The 21653-nt window shown below is 44.6% G+C and overlaps 2 protein-coding genes across 3 annotated transcripts in view; both read right to left on the bottom strand.

The window, feature by feature from the left end:
* The window catches only part of LOC307030722 (integral membrane protein 2B-like), a 27985-nt gene extending 20003 nt beyond the window's left edge, over positions 1 to 7982 (bottom strand). The window contains exon 1 of one of the 2 annotated variants that reach the window (XM_079667338.1): positions 7761 to 7982. In XM_079667338.1, coding sequence (XP_079523464.1) covers positions 7761 to 7844 — 84 coding nt within the window. In that variant the 5' untranslated portion in view covers positions 7845 to 7982. The remainder of the gene's footprint in view (positions 1 to 7760) is intronic. The other variant, XM_079667339.1, reaches the window with a different exon arrangement.
* Positions 7983 to 8687: 705 nt separating this feature from the next.
* On the bottom strand, positions 8688 to 20860 carry LOC307029776 (uncharacterized protein; the record flags this gene model as incomplete). Its single annotated transcript, XM_079665859.1, has 9 exons — positions 8688 to 8825; positions 8907 to 9040; positions 9365 to 9462; positions 11441 to 11663; positions 13135 to 13270; positions 13522 to 14142; positions 14445 to 14977; positions 17974 to 18143; positions 20339 to 20860. 6 exons carry the CDS (start codon positions 20858 to 20860, stop codon positions 11627 to 11629), a joined length of 2019 nt encoding a protein of 672 aa, XP_079521985.1. The 3' UTR covers positions 8688 to 8825; positions 8907 to 9040; positions 9365 to 9462; positions 11441 to 11626.
* Positions 20861 to 21653: the final 793 nt, after the last annotated feature.

The raw sequence follows: 21653 nt of genomic DNA, 5'->3' as shown, positions 1-21653 counted from the left end.
GTCTCATGTTAAAGTGTCTCATGTTAAAGTGTCTCATGTTGTCTTTCATGTTAAAGTGTCTCATGTTGTCTTTCATGTTAAAGTGTCTCATGTTGTCTCATGTTAAAGTGTCTCATGTTGTCTTCATGTTAAAGTGTCTCATGTTGTCTTTCATGTTAAAGTGTCTCATGTTAAAGTGTCTCATGTTGTCTCTCATGTTAAAGTGTCTCATGTTGTCTCTCATGTTAAAGTGTCTCATGTTAAAGTGTCTCATGTTGTCTCTCATGTTGTCTCTCATGTTAAAGTGTCTCATGTTAAAGTGTCTCATGTTGTCTCTCATGTTAAAGTGTCTCATGTTAAAGTGTCTCATGTTAAAGTGTCTCATGTTGTCTTTCATGTTAAAGTGTCACATGTTGTCTTTCATGTTAAAGTGTCTCATGTTGTCTTTCATGTTAAAGTGTCTCATGTTGTCTTTCATGTTAAAGTGTCTCATGTTGTCTTTCATGTTAAAGTGTCTCATGTTGTCTCTCATGTTAAAGTGTCTCATGTTAAAGTGTCTCATGTTAAAGTGTCTCATGTTGTCTTTCATGTTAAAGTGTCTCATGTTGTCTTTCATGTTAAAGTGTCTCATGTTGTCTCTCATGTTAAAGTGTCTCATGTTGTCTTTCATGTTAAAGTGTCTCATGTTGTCTTTCATGTTAAAGTGTCTCATGTTGTCTTTCATGTTAAAGTGTCTCATGTTGTCTCTCATGTTAAAGTGTCTCATGTTGTCTCTCATGTTAAAGTGTCTCATGTTGTCTTTCATGTTAAAGTGTCTCATGTTGTCTTTCATGTTAAAGTGTCACATGTTGTCTTTCATGTTAAAGTGTCTCATGTTGTCTTTCATGTTAAAGTGTCACATGTTGTCTCTCATGTTAAAGTGTCTCATGTTGTCTCTCATGTTAAAGTGTCTCATGTTGTCTTTCATGTTAAAGTGTCTCATGTTGTCTTTCATGTTAAAGTGTCTCATGTTGTCTCTCATGTTAAAGTGTCACATGTTGTCTTTCATGTTAAAGTGTCTCATGTTGTCTCTCATGTTAAAGTGTCTCATGTTGTCTTTCATGTTAAAGTGTCTCATGTTGTCTTTCATGTTAAAGTGTCTCATGTTGTCTCTCATGTTAAAGTGTCACATGTTGTCTTTCATGTTAAAGTGTCACATGTTGTCTCTCATGTTAAAGTGTCTCATGTTGTCTCTCATGTTAAAGTGTCTCATGTTGTCTTTCATGTTAAAGTGTCTCATGTTGTCTTTCATGTTAAAGTGTCTCATGTTGTCTCATGTTAAAGTGTCTCATGTTGTCTTTCATGTTAAAGTGTCTCATGTTGTCTTTCATGTTAAAGTGTCTCATGTTGTCTTTCATGTTAAAGTGTCTCATGTTGTCTTTCATGTTAAAGTGTCTCATGTTGTCTTTATGTTAAAGTGTCTCATGTTGTCTTTCATGTTAAAGTGTCTCATGTTGTCTCTCATGTTAAAGTGTCTCATGTTGTCTTTCATGTTAAAGTGTCTCATGTTGTCTTTATGTTAAAGTGTCTCATGTTGTCTTTCATGTTAAAGTGTCTCATGTTGTCTCTCATGTTAAAGTGTCTCATGTTGTCTTTATGTTAAAGTGTCTCATGTTGTCTTTATGTTAAAGTGTCTCATGTTGTCTTTATGTTAAAGTGTCTCATGTTGTCTTTCATGTTAAAGTGTCTCATGTTGTCTTTATGTTAAAGTGTCTCATGTTGTCTTTCATGTTAAAGTGTCTCATGTTGTCTTTATGTTAAAGTGTCTCATGTTGTCTTTCATGTTAAAGTGTCTCATGTTGTCTCTCATGTTAAAGTGTCTCATGTTGTCTTTATGTTAAAGTGTCTCATGTTGTCTTTCATGTTAAAGTGTCTCATGTTGTCTCTCATGTTAAAGTGTCTCATGTTGTCTTTATGTTAAAGTGTCTCATGTTGTCTTTCATGTTAAAGTGTCTCATGTTGTCTTTCATGTTAAAGTGTCTCATGTTGTCTCTCATGTTAAAGTGTCTCATGTTGTCTTTCATGTTAAAGTGTCTCATGTTGTCTCTCATGTTAAAGTGTCTCATGTTGTCTTTCATGTTAAAGTGTCTCATGTTGTCTTTCATGTTAAAGTGTCTCATGTTGTCTCTCATGTTAAAGTGTCTCATGTTGTCTTTATGTTAAAGTGTCTCATGTTGTCTTTCATGTTAAAGTGTCTCATGTTGTTGAGACACTTTAGCATGAAGACAAGTTGAAACCCGTCTCATTGAAAAGTGGGTCTAAAACCCAAGCGTAGCGTCGGAGGTGTGACTTAATGAAAGGCACTCAGATGGTGTTACAGATACGGTGGTTGTTTCTACAAATAGACAGTCAGCGGCTCAAAGCGTAACACCTCCTTGTTAGTCTGCGCCTCGTAGCGGCTCGGAGCATCTGCCGTTCACTTCCTCTCTGTTGTTGATATGTAAATATTTACTGTGTCATGTTTTCCTCTCGAGCTGCTTCTGTTGCTGTAATGCCAGAAACACCTCATTTAGGATCGTTGAGTCCCTCCATCAGGACGTACACACACACACACAGAATATATCTCACACACACACTGAATATCTCTCTCACACACACACACACACACACACACACGTTCTTCAATCTGCACCCTTGCCCCACGTTAGCCTCTGACCCCGTCAACAGGCGTTACAAATAACATCAATATTACTTTCCTGATATTCTAAAGTAAATCAATCCAAACAAATGAAGCCCCAGATTCCTCAGTGACCAAATGAAGCTGCTCACTTTACAAAGAGAGAAATGAAACGGGGATGCTGCAATGCTTTCTGCTGACTCATCATGTCTTAATGAGCCAACGTCATTAAGGAGGGGTTAGTGTTTGAAGCAAGCAGATTGTTCATCAGCACAGTCGAGCAGCGTGAAGACGATCAAACACCCATCAGCTCCAACGTACTCTGGGTTCAGTCACTAAATGGCTCAAACTGCAGCAAGTATTTCCACGTCCTGCTTCTTCCTATCAACTATTTTTAACTAGATTTCAATAGTATTATATTCTCAATTGGGATTAATGCATCAGAATAAATATATCATCTGAGGAACATATTAATTACATTTGAATAATACTAAATGTTCTTCATCACTGGGACTTTGATGGATCCATCTGAATGCCTGTACTTGAACCCAACATGCAGAGTTTGGGCTTTGATGGATCCATCTGAATGCCTGTACTTGAACCCAACATGCAGAGTTTGGACTTTGATGGATCCATCTGAATGCCTGTACTTGAACCCAACATTCAGAGTTTGGGCTTTGATGGATCCATCTGAATGCCTGTACTTGAACCCAACATTCAGAGTTTGGGCTTTCGAGGAAGCAGGGGGATCTAAAGTCGGCCTGCTGAGTTTGAAATGTTTAGCCTGCTCTATTTGTGGTTCTATAAATGTCTGAGCGCCGGCTTCAGCTGATAACCTTATCTCCGCTGAGCCCCCTGAACACAAACTGCTGCAAAGGAATTCAAACCAGACGGCGTGAGAAGATGCATGAGGGTGGAGACTATCAGGGTTTATTCTGCAGATTCACCCGTCAGATGTTAAAGTGATGCCAGAGAGCAGTTTGAGAACATCGATACCTTTTGACCGGACTCACAGAGACACCTGCTGCTGTCCTCTGATCATGTATTCACTGCAGACTGAACCTTTTGACCGGACTCACAGAGACACCTGTTCCTGTCCTCTGATCATGTATTCACTGCAGACTGAACCTTTTGACCGGACTCACAGGGACACCTGCTGCTGTCCTCTGATCATGTATTCACTGCAAACTGAACCTTTTGACCGGACTCACAGGGACACCTGTTGCTGTCCTCTGATCATGTATTCACTGCAGACTGAACCTTTTGACCGGACTCACAGGGACACCTGCTGCTGTCCTCTGATCATGTATTCACTGCAGACTGAACCTTTTGACCGGACTCACAGGGACACCTGTTCCTGTCCTCTGATCATGTATTCACTGCAGACTGAACCTTTTGACCGGACTCACAGGGACACCTGTTCCTGTCCTCTGATCATGTATTCACTGCAGACTGAACCTTTTGACCGGACTCACAGGGACACCTGTTCCTGTCCTCTGATCATGTATTCACTGCAGACTGAACCTTTTGACCGGACTCACAGAGACACCTGTTCCTGTCCTCTGATCATGTATTCACTGCAGACTGAACCTTTTGACCGGACTCACAGGGACACCTGTTCCTGTCCTCTGATCATGTATTCACTGCAGACTGAACCTTTTGACCGGACTCACAGAGACACCTGTTCCTGTCCTCTGATCATGTATTCACTGCAGACTGAACCTTTTGACCGGACTCACAGGGACACCTGTTGCTGTCCTCTGATCATGTATTCACTGCAGACTGAACCTTTTGACCGGACTCACAGGGACACCTGCTGCTGTCCTCTGATCATGTATTCACTGCAGACTGAACCTTTTGACCGGACTCACAGGGACACCTGTTCCTGTCCTCTGATCATGTATTCACTGCAGACTGAACCTTTTGACCGGACTCACAGGGACACCTGTTCCTGTCCTCTGATCATGTATTCACTGCAGACTGAACCTTTTGACCGGACTCACAGAGACACCTGTTCCTGTCCTCTGATCATGTATTCACTGCAGACTGAACCTTTTGACCAGACTCACAGGGACACCTGTTCCTGTCCTCTGATCATGTATTCACTGCAGACTGAACCTTTTGACCGGACTCACAGAGACACCTGTTCCTGTCCTCTGATCATGTATTCACTGCAGACTGAACCTTTTGACCGGACTCACAGGGACACCTGTTGCTGTCCTCTGATCATGTATTCACTGCAGACTGAACCTTTTGACCGGACTCACAGGGACACCTGCTGCTGTCCTCTGATCATGTATTCACTGCAGACTGAACCTTTTGACCGGACTCACAGGGACACCTGCTGCTGTCCTCTGATCATGTATTCACTGCAGACTGAACCTTTTGACCGGACTCACAGGGACACCTGTTGCTGTCCTCTGATCATGTATTCACTGCAGACTGAACCTTTTGACCGGACTCACAGGGACACCTGTTGCTGTCCTCTGATCATGTATTCACTGCAGACTGAACCAGTTTGTCATCAACCCTTTGTTTGCAGCTACAGAGTTATTTGGTAGATTGCTGAAGAGTGATCTATGTTTGGGTTCAATGCCAATATGCCTCATACAGAAAGAGAAACTACTTCAATCATCTTTACTTTCTCTTTGTTTTAAAGAACACACACACACACACACACACACACACACACACACACACACACACACACACACACACACACACACACACACACACACACACACACACACACACACACACACACACACACACACACACACACACACACACACACACACACACACACACACACACACACACACACACACACACACACACACGTAAGTGGACGGGTGGGTGGGTAGGTAGGTAGGTAGGTAGACGGGTAGGTGGACAGGTAGGTAGGTAGACAGGTAGGTAGACAGGTAGGTAGGTAGACAGGTAGGTAGACAGGTAGACAGGTAGGCAGGTAGGCAGGTAGGCAGGTAGACAGGCAGGTAGACAGGTAGGTAGACAGGTAGACAGGTAGACAGGTAGACAGGTAGACAGGTAGACAGGTAGACAGGTAGGTAGGTAGGTAGGTAGGTAGGTAGGTAGGTAGGTAGGTAGGTAGGTAGGTAGGTAGGTAGGTAGGTAGGTAGGTAGGTAGGTAGGTAGGTAGGTAGGTAGGTAGGGAGGTAGGGAGGTAGGTAGGGAGGTAGGGAGGTAGGGTGGGTGGGTTACAGGACCAGTGTGTAGAAATACTTAAAAGTGGAAAAGACCACTCAGATCAATTAAAAAACTCCCACTGGGAACCTACTCTCAAACCATCTGGAACAGTCTTGCTGCTCATATGATGGTGTGAGTGCACACATGTTTGCTTTTCAGTTGAAAACTAGGGGATTTCTCATCTCTTATGATGCAATCTATAACCTCTGAGCCAAGCCTCCATGAGAGGAACGGCTTTCTCTCTTTCACAACAGGGCGGAGGAGACGAGTTTGAACTCGACTTTGTTCCCGGAGAGAGACACCAACACGCCTCAGCAGTTTGAAGGGATCCATTATCACTCATCCAATCCCTCGGAGCTCATACTCGACTGGAAGAAAACCCACGTTCAAAGACGCCGTTTGGCTCTCCCTGACGTTTCAGGAAACCTTTTTGTCCTAACTTTACTGACATGCTAAAGTTCTCTGTGAGCCCTTTAACCTCCGGGAAAGAAGCTGTTGCATAACTTCTGTGTGACTCCTCCTCTCTGTTGCAGCTTGAGACAGGAAGCAGCCTCTCCGTCTCATTTCAACTAAACTCTTCATTTACATCACCATGGCACTCTCTGCAGAGATGTGCCCAACACTACAGAGAAGTTAGCAGCTGCAAGGACACTGGTTGAGCACCATGGACATGTCTCCACCATGTCATGTCTCTCTCTTTGTGGAAGTGACGCAGGTTTTATACCAAACGAGCAGATAACAAACTGGTTTCCCTTTTGATGAGAGACCACAGAAGAAGAGACAGAGCAGCTAAGAGACAACATGAGACACTTTAACATGAAAGACAACATGAGACACTTTAACATGAAAGACAACATGAGACACTTTAACATAAAGACAACATGAGACACTTTAACATGAAAGACAACATGAGACACTTTAACATGAGAGACAAGAAGAAAACCGTCTCATTGAAAGTTGGACGGTCTTTAAAGACAACAATATAAATGCATCAATCTTTCTTTAACTTCCGTCCAGCTGTTTATGAACACTTGTATTGTTCCTCTGATGCGGCCTGCTGCTTTCCAGTTCCTCGTTTACTTTGACATTATCTTTTATTACATTACAATATTTGAAAGTGCACTATTCATATCTTTAGAGTCCCTTACTTTCACCTTCTTTGGCGTTATTGGTGTGTGTGTGTGTGCGCGTGCGTAGAGCGAGGTCTAACACTTTCGTAACTCATTATTTCAACGGATACTTAGAAGTACTCAGGTCTTGTAGAAGTACTCAGGTCTTGTAGTAAAAGTAGAAGTACTCAGATCTTGTAGTAAAAGTAGAAGTACTCAGATCTTGTAGAAGTACTCAGGTCTTGTAGTAAAAGTAGAAGTACTCAGATCTTGTAGTACAAGTACTCAGATCTTGTAGAAGTACTCAGATCTTGTAGTAGAAGTAGAAATACTCAGGTATTGTAGTAAAAGCAGAAGTTATTTTATGTTTCTAACTGTGTCTATTGTGTTATGTTGTAATAAATGACATGAAATGAGAGGAAGAGGAAGTAACCCTTGTTACGCAACAGCAACCTCTATACAATAATGCAGATATTAGATTTTAATATGCATTTCAAATGAGGAAAAACACCCAAAAGGTGCAGAATAGTTGAAATGTGTGAAATAGCGGTAAAGATTCAGAAAATAACACTTTCGAAATGCATTAAGGATAAACAAATACAAAAGGAGGAAGAGGAAGTAACCGTAATCGTGCAACATGAACGTGAATTACTTGAGAAACCTCTATAAACAAAGCAGATATATTGTTTTTAAGGTTTAATTTAAGAGAAATACTGGGTTTTTCTCGACTGCCTCTTCTTCCTGGAGCTAACTCTTAGTGTTAGCACTAGCACAGTTAGCATTAGCACAGTTAGCCATTTTCTACTCACTTTGTCCTCTTCGGGAATAAGAGTTTCTGCGTCCTTTTTCACATCCTTCTGGCCCAGAGCGGAGTTAAAAGACACCTTAACCATCCTGGAAGTAGCGCGTGCAAATTCCAAAGATAAAAAAAGCCTTAAAAACCCGTAAAAAGAACAAAAAGATGTGCTCCGAAGTGAAGAACTTCACTCTCTCCGACCAAAGTCTGATCTGTTGTGATAACAGTCAAGCTGCGCACTGGCCAACTGCGCAGCTTGACGGTTGGCTTTCAGAATAAAAGCATAATAGTAAAAGTAGAAGACTCAAATCTTGTACTTGAGTAAAAGTAGAAGTACTCAGATATTGCAGTAAAAGTAGAAGTACTCAGGTCTTGTTCTTGAATAAAAGTAGAAGTACTCAGGTCTTGTTATTGAATAAAAGTATAAGTACTCAGGTCTTGTTCTTGAGTAGAAGTAGAAGTACTCAGATCTTGTGCTTGAGTAAAAGTAGAAGTACTCAGGTCTTGTACTTGAGTAAAAGTAGAAGTACTCAGATCTTGTACTTGAATAAAAGTAGAAGTACTCAGGTCTTGTTCTTGAGTAGAAGTAGAAGTACTCAGGTCTTGTACTTGAGTAAAAGTAGAAGTACTCAGATCTTGTACTTGAGTAAAAGTAGAAGTACTCAGGTCTTGTACTTGAGTAAAAGTGATATGTCAAACATTGATTTGATTGCATTTTTTTGGGGGGATTCTCAAATACAGTGTTATTTTGTATTTATGTTACTAATGTACATATTTTCAATGCAGTGTTTTATATTTATTGTTAAAACATTTTTAAATAAAGTTTTCTAAAAAAGCAAAAGGACATTCCTTTTTGAAACCTTCTGAACTTCAATTGAAACAACAGCAGAGGACGACAGCACGAGTGTTGGAAACTACAGGAAGTAAATCCAAACAGATATTTAACTTTGAAGTCTTTATTTAAAAACTAGATTGACATTATATACAGCATGTTATTGTGTCCAGTGTTATGGGAGGGAGTCCCGCCCCTCCTCGGGCTCCCCCCGACCGGAGTGTAACGGTTCAGCACCTTCACAATCTGAAAGAGACAAAACACAGACAGTTACACATTTGACCTCTAGTTGTTTTCTTAGCGTTCAGACGGACAGAGGCATCTTGCCTGGTTTCTCTGAATGCAGTGTTGTAGGAGAGAAAAGAAGACGGACGAGGACGCCGAGGCCATCTGCTCCATGTGCCTGGCCCTCACTGCGTCCGTCTGTGGGCGTGCAGGAGCACCCCCTGCAGCTCCTGGACCTAAACAGGTGAAAGGATCAAGAGATTGGGACTTGGAGAGAAGCTGCATTTCACTTGCAGCATCCTGACATAATCAGAGTACTATTTCTGCTGGGGAAATTGGGGTTTGTGACTGTTCCATTGTTTTATTTATTCATACAAAGTTAAAGTAACAATGTGCATTAAAAAAGTATTTTTACAAAAAGGGAAGTTGAAGTAAAAAAGGTTCAATGAAGATACGAAATGTCAACATTTATAAAACACAAGTTAAAGCAAAAATAGTCAAACTGTGCTACAATATATAACAGGTGTATTACCAATAATTGTATTAATGAAAGTATTTACCTTCATGGCAGTTTGAGATCTGATCGTCTACTTCCTGTTTCTGTACCCGTCGTTGCATTTCTTTCATTTCTCCCGGGTTCATCGTTTCCATCACGAGTCTGATGATGACAGAAGTGCCAAGTCAAATCATTGTTGCATGGTTTGAAAAGTAAACAACTCGCCTGTGTTAATGTACCAGTCATACTGACGCAATACATTCATCCTTAATCAACCCTACATGTACACGGTTAAAGAGAAGCGGCATAGCAGGTCAAAAAGGCGGGTCATATGAAGTAGCAAACACAGCTGGTTTGGTGTCCAGACACAGGTCCTGTTTAACATGGCCAACCATGAGACATCCCCATTTAACGATGCAATCAATAAAGCAGTTCTTTTTGTTTTTTTTAAGTTGACTTGACTGTGCAAACACTGGCTGATGTCTCAAGTTCCTCAAAGCAATCAGAGGTTTGTTTGAGCGCTAACTTTTGAACTCTAAAATCAAAGCGTGCCTTGAGGCAGACGAGTTGGAGTCTCTGTACGGGACAAAGCGTGTCTGCTTGCCTTCAGCCCCACGGCACGGATCATTACCCAGAGACAAAGGGACACGATTGATGCCTAAAGATGAGAGTGGAATAGCATCAGAACAGAAATGCTGTTAACAGTGAGACAGCATAGAAATAATATACAGGTCAGCAACATTTTCAGTTCCCTTCCTTCAAACGATTGCTTTGGTTTTCTTTTGCCTTTCTGAACCAGCCAGATCCACAAGGTGCAATGTTTCATATCAAACCTTTACCTAACCAGGTAGGTCCCATTGATCTTTGTCAAGGGAGACGTGCAGCAAGTAGGTTCCACATGAAACAATACATCACATTTAGAGGGCTACAATTACATACCTACGACATCTACAAGTACCAACAGCATCAAAGAGCATTGCACCTATGCCAGCTTGATTTTGAAACAACCGAGTCAGCTCTGAAACAAAAGAAAGCCCAAATACGATTGGGTCTCACGCTTTGTGTGCCTTAGAAAGCAGACTTCAGACAAAACCAGTCATATTTCAGGACCATGACAAACAGCATCAACTCATCAAAATCAAGTCAAACCTGCTTTGATAGAAATTGAACGATATCTATGTGAAGATATCGGATTATTTTGTTCCCTTCACAAAAACACAATCCAACATTTTCTAAAGCCTTACTGAATGAAATGTGAAAACATACAAGTGAAAGCATTTGAATGTCACATGAAGTGCTGAAACACTGAGCCCTTCAAAGGCACAAGTAAACAAAGTGCAATCCAGTCGTCCTTCTTAGCTTCTGTCCTCACTGGGATAAATAATTCATTATACTTCCGTTACGGATTCATAACCCTGAAGCAAGTATTCATACGTATGCAACATCAAGCCTGTTCTGTTTTGTGTAGCCATCAAATGTGTAGTCATGTCCTTGTTAACTCTTCACTTTGTGTAAACTCAAAATGTTGTATTGTGACGACCCCTGCTTTACTCTCTGCTGGGGGGGTGTGTGTGTGTGTGTGTGTGTGTGTGTGTGTGTGTGTGTGTGTGTCCTGTGTGTGTGTGTGTGTGTGTGTGTGTGTGTGTGTGTGTGTGTGTGTGTGTGTGTGTGTGTGTGTGTGTGTGTGTGTGTGTGTGTGTGTGTGTGTGTGTGTGTGTGTGTGTGTGTGTGTATGGGGGGGGGGATCTCCCTTCCTCCCCATCAGCACTGATTGAGGGCACCTGGCTGCCAGTAGCTGAGCAGTGAAAGGCCCGAGCCAGAGTCTCTCTCTGCTGAGGATCTGTTTGGCATTCAACACCTTGCACCACACCACGTTCACCCTCCAGTGTTCCTTTCCACTCAAACTACACTGAAGCTATGAAGGGTAAAAAGGACTCGCATGTGACTAACCCTAAAAACCATTTTCGTGTAGAGACTAAATCAAAAAAAGCTGCCAAAATGAACACCCACATCGACTGATCTTACTGATTAGCACATCCCATTGCGGTAGCTCTTGAGGTATCATAGTGAACATCATGCTGAGTTTCCAAACAGCCATCAGATGGGCAGAGGACTTCAGGGTTATAGGGAGTGGCTTTACCTGGTGGAGGAGCTGGTGGGAGAGAGACTCACACACCTGAGTTTAAGTAGCTGCTGATGAAGTGTGTTCCCCATCAGCTGACGGAGCACCTGGTCAGACACTCAGATTGACATTGGAGCCTGTCCTCCTCCAAAAAGACCAAATAGGTCGATTGTTCGGCAGCTTATCACGAGCCATAGTCACCTTTTAAAGTTTAGCACCACTAGTGGTCTGTAAGAAACACCTGAGGAAGAGTAGATACATTGTTAACATCACAGCTGGTCTTCACCTTGATGGTGTTCTCTGCAGAGAACACAGAAACCTCCCAGAAGCATCGGCTCTGAAACATCACCTGAGCTCTGAAGCATCACCTGTGCTCTGAAGCATCACCTGTGCTCTGAAGCATCACCTGTGCTCTGAAGCATCGGCTCTGAAGCATCGGCTCTGAAGCATCACCTGTGCTCTGAAGCATCACCTGTGATCTGAAGCATCACCTGAGCTCTGAAGCATCACCTGTGCTCTGAAGCATCGGCTCTGAAGCATCACCTGTGCTCTGAAGCATCGGTTCTGAAGCATCACCTGTGCTCTGAAGCATCACCTGTGCTCTGAAGCATCACCTGTGCTCTGAAGCATCACCTGTGCTCTGAAGCATCACCTGTGCTCTGAAGCATCACCTGTGCTCTGTGCTCTGAAGCATCACCTGTGCTCTGAAGCATCACCTGTTCTCTGAAGCATCACCTGTGCTCTGAAGCATCACCTGTGCACTGAAGCATCACCTGTGCTCTGAAGCATCACCTGTGCTCTGAAGCATCACCTGTGCTCTGCAGCGGCTTCACGAAGCTCTCCAGCAGCGTGCTCTGGAAGAAGTGCTGCATGAGCAGGTGGAGGGTGTGCTGCCCCCCCCCCCCCCCGGTCCTCGTTCCACCTCGTGAGCCCCTCCATCTGGAACATCTGGAAGGAGCTCCCCCTCGTAGAGGCGCCTGCAACATGACACACACACGTCAGGATTTTACACCCAGGGAGAAAAAGTGCAGAACTCTAAAGCCCCCGTCACACTGTCCTGAAGCTGACCCCCGATGGACACACGAATATGGAATTGTGAATTTTGCACGAAGATGGCCCCGAACCACACGAAGGCAACATTTACATCACATTCAAGAAATACAACTGCAACGAAAGTAACACAAACAGTTATGTTAAAGTATTATGATACTGTACTGATATATTCAGACTTTGTTCTTTACTTTCTCCGTCTTTATATGTAGAAGATATTAAGTTTTCTCCGTCATGTTGTTTCCATAGCAACAACAACTTCCTCGCCTTCAAAATAATATATTATATCCTTTTTAGTTTCACAGAACACAAATTGGGTTATTTACATAATATGTTTACATGATTTTGTTGTGCAATAAAACAACGAGATGGACACACGATAAAGGAAATGTTCAAATTCGGCTCTGATCGTAGAAACATCGGGACATTCGTGAGGGCATCTTAACCCGTCTTTGGCATGACAAAGATTTTGCCACCGCTCACGAAGTTGCTGCCGGAGCCTGATAAACTCCACCGGCGGTCATACGATGGCTTCAGATGCCCTCACCAATGGCCCGATGTTGTTACGATCAGAGCCGAATTTGAACATTTCCTTAATCGTGTGTCCATCGGGTCTCAATTTCGGGACAGTGTGACAGGGGCTTTAGAGCACGGTGCCTCACCCGAGATGAACCTGTGGAGGTGCAGGTGGAAGGAGTGCAGGGACGTGGAGCCGCGGGCACAGCGGCAGATGGGCAGAGACCCCCCCCCCCGGGGCAGCTGTCCCGTCCTGGTGTAGAGGCGGACACCAGCAGGACCCTGAAGGGGAGAGGCTCTGATTATTCACTGTTTTGTCTGAACACATGTTGAGCATTCTTGTTTCACTTTTTTTAAACTATTTTTCTTTTTGTATTTACTTTGTAATATTTACTTGCACCATATTTTTCTGTGTCATTGTGTTGCTCTGTTGGAGAAGCCTGTGACCGAAGATTTTCATCACCATAACTACTCTGTAGCTTTGCTCGTATGACAATTAAAGAACCTTGAATGATTTCCTGTCAGAGCTGTACCTGGGTGCAGGGGATGCCTCTGGGTCTCCAGGGTCTCCTCCATGCGGCTCCTCTCCAGCAGGGGGGTGTTCGTGCCATCAGTGGCCCCCATGAACGCCTGCACCGTCTCCAAGGAGACGCTCGGTCTCCTGCGCCCCGCGCGTGCGGCGGCGGCAGTGCCGAGCCGTCTCCTTGCTGGACGGCGTCCTCCTGGACCCGTCCGCCTGCAGGGCCATCTCCAGGAGGGACAGGTCCTCCGCGTCCCACTGGAAGATGCAGCCGGAGAGACGCCACATGACCTCGGGGTAGAGGGGGGGGCTCTCCGAGGAGCTGCTGCCAGTCTCCTCATGAAGTGCCAGGTGTCCAGCCTGACAGCCAGCTGTGGCCGGGCGGGAAGAGAGCAGCTGCAGGTGCCTCCGTCCCTCCGGCAGCAGTCCCTGTCCACATACAGGACCTGTGGAGGCTCCTTCCCCGCCCGCTGGTACCGCTCCTGCAGGCCCCGCGCCATGTCTCTCAGGCCGTAGCCCTCAGCCTCCGTCAGCACGGACATCAGGACCTGCCCCAGCTCGTTCCCCAAGCTGCTCATCCACGGAGCGGAGCCAGCGGAGCCAGCGGAGCCAGCGGAGCCAACTTCCTGGTCACCTGTGTCAAATGATCATTTAATCCTTTAAAACATATAGTCTTATACTCTGATTGCCTTTTGCACTGTTACATTGTATTGTTAGTCTTGTATGTGTTTAACAGAGACAGATGTTAAGGGTTTACATCTCAGGCGGGGGGTCCAGCAGCTGGACAGGACTGGACGGGCCCCCATGCCCTGTCAGCCACAAACAGAGCCCTGCTGACCCACTCGTGCTGCTCTGCACCAGCTGCAACACACAGGTCACTGAGCTGCAGCTTCACACTGCACACTGATACTACATGTTTACAACATTATTACAGACCTGAGGGGGAGGAGGAGGAGGAGGAGGAGGAGGAGGAGGAGGAGGAGGAGGAGGAGGAGGAGGAGCAGGAGGAGGAGGAGGTGGTGGTGGGTGATGATGAGCAGGAGGAGGTGGTGGGTGATGATGATGAGGAGGTAGCTGATGATGATGAGGAGGAGGTGGGTGATGATGATGATGATGAGGAGGAGGAGGTGGCTGATAATGAGGAGGAGGAGGAGGAGGAGGTGGCTGATGATGAGGAGGAGGAGGAGGAGGTGGCTGATGATGATGATGATGATGAGCAGGAGGAGGAGGAGGAGGAGGAGGAGGTGGTGGGTGATGATGATGATGATGATGATGATGATGATGAGGAGGAGGAGGAGGAGGAGGAGGAGGAGGAGGTGGGTGATGATGATGATGATGATGATGATGATGATGATGATGATGATGATGATGATGATGATGATGATGATGATGATGATGATGATGATGAGGAGGTGGTGAGCTCTGACGAACCAGCCTGAAAATGGAAGGCCGGTCTGTAACCCATCTTCCTGAGATCACATCAGAAGCACGTCAGAAGCTAGCAGCCACAGCAGTTAGTTAGCACAAAGCCTCTCTCTGGAGGAGGAGGCCTTTGAATTCAGGTGTTAAAGCAGCCAGAGAGAAACACAGATAGTACACAGGATGAAATAAACAGGATGATAAGAATAACAAGTAAATAACAGAATATGAAATGAAAATAAGCTAACACTTTTCCATCAGCTCAACATTAACCTCAGAGGTCTGACTTTAACTGAATGATACTTATTACATTATGATATAATAATGCGTATTGAAGTGGTTTCATTCATTAGTGAGTTGATTGAAGGGAAGTAGTTAAAGCCCTATGTTATCAGTATGTCTGCACAGCAGGTACAATGGGCCAACTACATTACAACACAATTGTCCCCATGTTTTCTTTAATAGTTATTAACATTAGATATTTTAATGAGATATTGACGAAGCTAAATTAAAAGTCACCTGAGTGTCACATGCAATGACCGTGTTGTGTTTTTATTTCATGAACCTTTTACATTCAAACAAGTTTCTAAAGGTCTTGTGTTGTTCTCCGCACGTGCCTGCCTGTACATGGCAGCTTTTAATCACGAACGGTGCATATAAGTGTTAACTTCATAAACGTTAGCACATAGCAATAAGCATCAAATCACAAGTATCTACGGATTTAAACGGCCGGAAAGCTCCGTTATGCTTCTGGCTAAGCGGCAACTTGTTACCAATGCTAATATTCGCGAACGTTACAAAGCAACACATTGGCATTCATCTGTTGTATTACATTATAACGGACTGTCTTGATAAGAGTGATAGCAGAGGGTATCTCACCTTTTCAAAAGCCGCTCAGTTGTGATGAATTTACATTTAAGGCGCTCCTCGCTAAGAAACACGTCATCCAATCAGAGGAGACACAATCTAACTGAGACAACCAATGGGTGGGTCAGAGTTAAACGAGGGGGCGGGACTTATAACCGACACTAAGTGAGAAACACTAAGTGAGAAACAGAAGGTCCCTCTGGGGATTATTATAAATCAATGTATTGAACATGTCAGAAACAAAACAAGCAACAATAATTATTATAAAAATAATAATTACACTATATATGTTTTGAAAATAAAAGATGAGGTCATCGTCATTATCATCCGTGAGGTATTGGATTCTTTGTACAAAACAACCAAAAGGAAATCACTTTTACAACCACAATAAATATGAAGCCTGAGTTCCCCTGCTCAGAACATTCAGTCTGCTTTCTGAATCAGAGTTTGACTTTAGATAACGCTGTGTCTCAGCTCATCGGTCCAGTCATTCCAGATCAACACCTTTTGTTGAGATGCAGTGAAGTTTGGAATTTGTTCGTATGGATGTTTTAAAAAATGCAGTTTCCTCTCAATATGCGCACGCCCTCTCTCCGTGTGAACACTCACACATTCTTTAGACTTTCATTCATACATTTATCACTTGAAATGCTGATCTGTACCAAATGTACTCAACCAGTCATTCTTATTAGCCATACCTGAACATGCCTACGGTACTTTGATCCCGTACCTGAGCTAGAGTAGAAGTACTCAGATCTTGTAGTAAAAGTAGAAGTACTCAGATCTCGTACCTGAGCTAAAGTAGAAGTACTCAGATCTCGTACCTGAGCTAAAGTAGAAGTGCTCAGATCTCGTACCTGAGCTAAAGTAGAAGTACTCAGATCTCGTACCTGAGCTAAAGCAGAAGTACTCAGGTACTTTACACCTCTGTATATCTGTATATATTAAATGAAGAATTAAAGCCACGTATCCATGAAGGCGTTCCGTGAATCTGCTGTAAACCCCGTTGATGCTGCTGTCAGTGACTGAGGGTTAGAGTCAGTCATAATGCAGTCTGAGGTTCTAACAGCAGAGCCGGAGGGTTCCTAAACCTCTACGGTCTGTGTTTACTGGGACCACATGCTGCTCTGTTTACTTTCACAGATGGCTCTGTGAAAGTAAATCCTGCTTATTGTAATAACAGAAATGTGCGATGCAAAGTGAAGAAGGTGTGACGGCACAGAGCTCAGGAGTGTTAGTGTGTCTCTCCTGGTTATTAAAGGCATGATAATCTACTCAGCGTGAAACTACTGAACTCAATGTGTAAGTGTTTTAAAGAAAGGCTGATAGAATAGAATGGGAGGGATGAACCCCTCTGTAATGCTCACACATGCAGAGCACACAGTGTGGACACGTGTCCTCTGCTTTCAACCCATCCTAGCACCAGGAGCAGCTATTGTACAGCGCCCGGGGAGCAATGGGAGTGGGGAGGGTGGGGGGTGTCCGGTGCCTTGCTCAAGGGCACCACAGCAGGGCCCAGGAGGTGAACTGGGACCTCTCCAAGTAGCAGTCCAAACTCCATACTTAGGTCATACTCTTAGGCTCAGAGTCCAAGCCCCTACTGGCTGAGCCACTGCCGGAAGAGGGTCAGTGAAGAGGAGGCTCTGCTGTGTGGCTGCAGTACCACCGGGGGCCATGGGGGCGCTGTTTCACCCAAATCATATAGAATCTTTATAAAGTCTTTAAAAAATCATATTAAATCACAGAAAAGAGCTACGGGAACGAATCAATAAGGAACGCTTCACGAATTTGCGTGTCATCCTTGCGCAGGGGCCATGCTAATCTTCTCTGTATCGTTCCAATTTTAGTATATGTGCTACCGAAGTAACACAAAATAACTAAGAATCTGGGGGGTATTTATAGGTCTGTGCCCACCAGTGTTTATGTATTGTGGTGTCAGAACACATACAGCTGAAAGGGAGCCAAAGCCTGGGTGTAAGAGGCTTTAAAGGTGCAGAAATGTACGTGTGAGCAGGTCTGGGTGAGTCTGTGTGAGCCAGGTACCTCACATGACTCTTCAGGACCGGGTCTGACCCTCTCTAGGTCCACTTTCAACCTGCTGAGGAACCGCTAGGGCTGGTGGGAACTTTGTGACGTCAGACAGCGAGGATTAGTCAGCCGAGAGGACAAAAGATCTCACCCCTCCTCCTCTTCCTCATTCCTTCCAGAGAGGGGCACGTGGGGTGGGGGAGGGACACAGAGACTCCGACATATCTTCTGTTCTCCCTCTGATCCACGCAGGAAGACGGTTCTGCTCCAGAAGGCTTCGGATTGCTGAAGCTGCTGACGGGTTTCTGCTGGAACATCAGCCTGAGAGGAGAGAGACAGAGAGATACACAGAGAGAGAGACACAGAAAGAGAGAGAGAGACAGAGAGAGACACAGAAAGAGAGAGAGAGAGAGACAGAGACAGAAAGAGAGAGACAGAAAGAGAGAGACACAGAGAGAGAGACAGAGACAGAAAGAGAGAGACACAGAGAGAGACAGAGAGACACACAGAGAGAGAGATACAGAGAGAGACAGAGACAGAGAGACAGAAAGAGAGAGACAGAAAGAGAGAGACACAGAGAGAGACAGAGAGAGAGACAGAGAGACAGAGACAGAAAGAGGGCATTTCAACCCAGAGAGAAGCTGCACACAGAGTGGAGGACATGCAGCTGCAAGCACTTTGAGATGACGTTGTCTTTAAAGGGTGCTATATAAATCTAATGTATTATTATTACAGCTGCAGCTTCATGTCTTTTGTCATGTTGTAAATAAAGCTACGAGGCTTTTGAAGGGATGGAGAGAGGTCGTTAGTCTGCATGTGCAACATCTGCCTTGAAAGGAGAACTCAAACACATCCAGACAGGACATATTACAATATGAACAGTTTAACTACCAAGGTTCATGAAAACATTGTGAAGATGTCTTTGTGCAGCTGGTCTTTACTTGTGTTCATGTGAATCAAGTCTAAAAGTATACGGTTGCTTCCTGCTACTTCCTGTTTACATTCAAACCAATGCAGTTCCACAAACTCACCACCAGATGTCAGCCTGAGACCAGTCTGTGGAGGAGAGAAACACACCAGTGGCGGCTGGTGGAAAATATTTTAGGTGGGGCTGTGGAAATGGTGGACAAACAATACGGGGTCCACATTCCTTTGAGAAAAGACCCCTTCAATTATGACTTCTGATGATGTTAGAGGGGGGGGGGGGGGGGGGGGGGGCAACAAATTGAGGCTTAAAAATATGAGAAGACTGATCAATACCTCCATAATCTTCAGTGTGGTTAGCTACACCTTGTCCTGGACATAGTTTCTACAGCATAAACTGTGTTCAGTACAGTAGGCCCACACAAACTGCAGAACACCGGGGCTTTGGGAACACTCACAATTACTTGAAATTATTTAATTCCCATTCAACCTGTTAAGGGGCGGGTCACACGCACCTGACACAATTTGTTGTTTGTATTTTTCGCTACGTTCTCTTTTTTTGAATGGTTGCATAACGTTCAACTTCCCCGAAGATCTCGACGCGAAGCCTGAAGGGTAAACACCAGGTTTACTAATCTACCCGCACAATTTGTCTCTGGTGTCGGAATGTCTCGCTATGTTAGTACATTTTTAAAAAACAAAACACCATTTAATTTCGGGTTAAAATGTGTTGTAACTGCGTTACTGAGCATTGTAACGGGTAATATATCACCTGCGTTACATTACTTCGTTACAGCAAAAAGTAATATATTACTGTAACTCCGTTACTTTTGTAACGCGTTACACCCAACACTGTCTGACATCACATACGTATCGTAGCATAAAAGTTCACCGTTTATTTATAATTAAAAAAAAAATATATATATATATATATTTTTTTATAAATAATAAAAAACGTGTTTATTGGGGGAGGGCAGGAATGTCAAATGGGAGGGCCTCCCACGGCGCCGGGCATGCCCTCAAGCACACGTTCCTTGAAGGCTATAAGAACTGCAGTCTGAGTGAACTGCTGACAGTGGTAAGCACATATTGATCACTTCATTTCTTCCCTTATTACATTGCTTACTATTTTAAACTCATAAATTGTATCTTATCTTATTGCTTATTTATTTTTAAAGGTACATTGAGCTCAATGTTATGTTCTCCGATGGGTACCGGAAGTACAACACAAACCTTCCACAGTACCTCCAAAACAGGCCACGTGCCATTGCACAACACATCCTGGACAGACACTGTCGATCACTCGACTACAGAGGAGCCGTCACAGGACGGGAAAAAGAAAAGGAGTGTTCTGTATGAAAAGCCTGAAAACATGAGCCACACACCTGGTGTCTTTTGGCCGCGGTTCCATCAGTCCATACCTGCCAAGACTGGCAAAGACATTCACTGCCCTGCACTCACTTCTGTGTGGTGTTCAACACAATTGATGGTTGTGGTTGGGAGAGTCTCAGTGAGACCTCCAGGGAAAACCCTCTGTTTTCTCTGGACCTTATTTGCTTAACTCCATCCCAAACAGATTCAATCACTCCCACCTTAGAGGTTGCCCCTGTCTGCACGGAGGACACCCCCAACACCCCTGTCTGCACGGAGGACACCCCGAGCACCCCTGTCTGCACGGAGGACACCCCGAGCACCCCTGACTGCACGGAGGACACCCCTGTCTGCACGAAGGACACCCCTGACTGCACGGAGGACACCCCGAGCACCATTGTCTGCACGGAGGACACCCCGAGCACCCCTGTCTGCACGGAGGACACCCCTGTCTGCACGGAGGACACCCCGAGCACCCCTGTCTGCACGGAGGACACCCCGAGCACCCCTGTCTGCACGGAGGACACCCCTGTCTGCACGGAAGACACCCCGAGCACCCTTGACTGCACGGAGGACACCCCGAGCACCCCTGTCTGCACGGAGGACACCCCTGTCTGCACGGAGGACACCCCTGACTGCACGGAGGACACCCCGAGCACCCCTGACTGCATGGAGGACACCCCTGTCTGCACGGAGGACACCCCTGACTGCACGGAGGACACCCCGAGCACCCCTGACTGCATGGAGGACACCCATTCTAAGAACAGTGGTAACCACTCAAAGTCCTCAAGAGATAGGAAACGACAGCCGTGTGGGACCTTATTGCAGGAAATGACTGAGCACACATACCACCTACAGGATGAGACGTTCATGTGTACAGTGATATCAAGACTAAATGATCTTTTGGAGGACATAAAGCAACACACCCCACATGACAGTAGTCTTCCTCTCCCCTTCACGCCCCCCCAAACACAAAAGGCAGAAGAGGACCATAACACCTCTCAGTACCAGCCATCGTAGACACCCTTTTTCAGGCCGGGTGGGTCATAAAGCTGAGGTCATGAGGTCCAACTACAGAGTGGACAGCTTGAACAAGAGTCTAATGCGGGAGGAGCAGGCAGGGGTACGAAGAGGAGGATAGATGCTTTAGGTAAGAACAAAGTATATTTACTTTTGCCATCTCCTCTATATTCACAAAACACAGCCAGTCATTCCAATCCTATGTGACATGGCACAGTTCATTTCCCTCCAATAGAAACTGGTAAGAGACCATTAGTCTTCTCATTGTGCTTATTGCTGTGGATAGGTGTTAAATATTGTTGTTGTTTTGTATCATATCAAAAGTTGTTTTCATCCAAGGCACCACCGCCAGGTAAATGTTTGAAGCTTGGAGATGAATGGAGCTGGAAAGAGGCAAAGAGGCAAAGAGGCAAAGAGGCAAAGAGGTGCTAAGTAAAACAACGTTAATCCATTGCATGTGATTGATGGAGTTATAACAAGTATATCATAAGGTGTCATTACCGTCTAAATATCTAA

This window comes from Notothenia rossii (assembly GCF_949606895.1).
Source record: "Notothenia rossii genome assembly, chromosome: 2".
NCBI lineage: Eukaryota > Metazoa > Chordata > Actinopteri > Perciformes > Nototheniidae > Notothenia > Notothenia rossii.
Note: the sequence above shows the minus strand (reverse complement) of the source record. Positions and strands in the feature narration are given on the sequence as shown.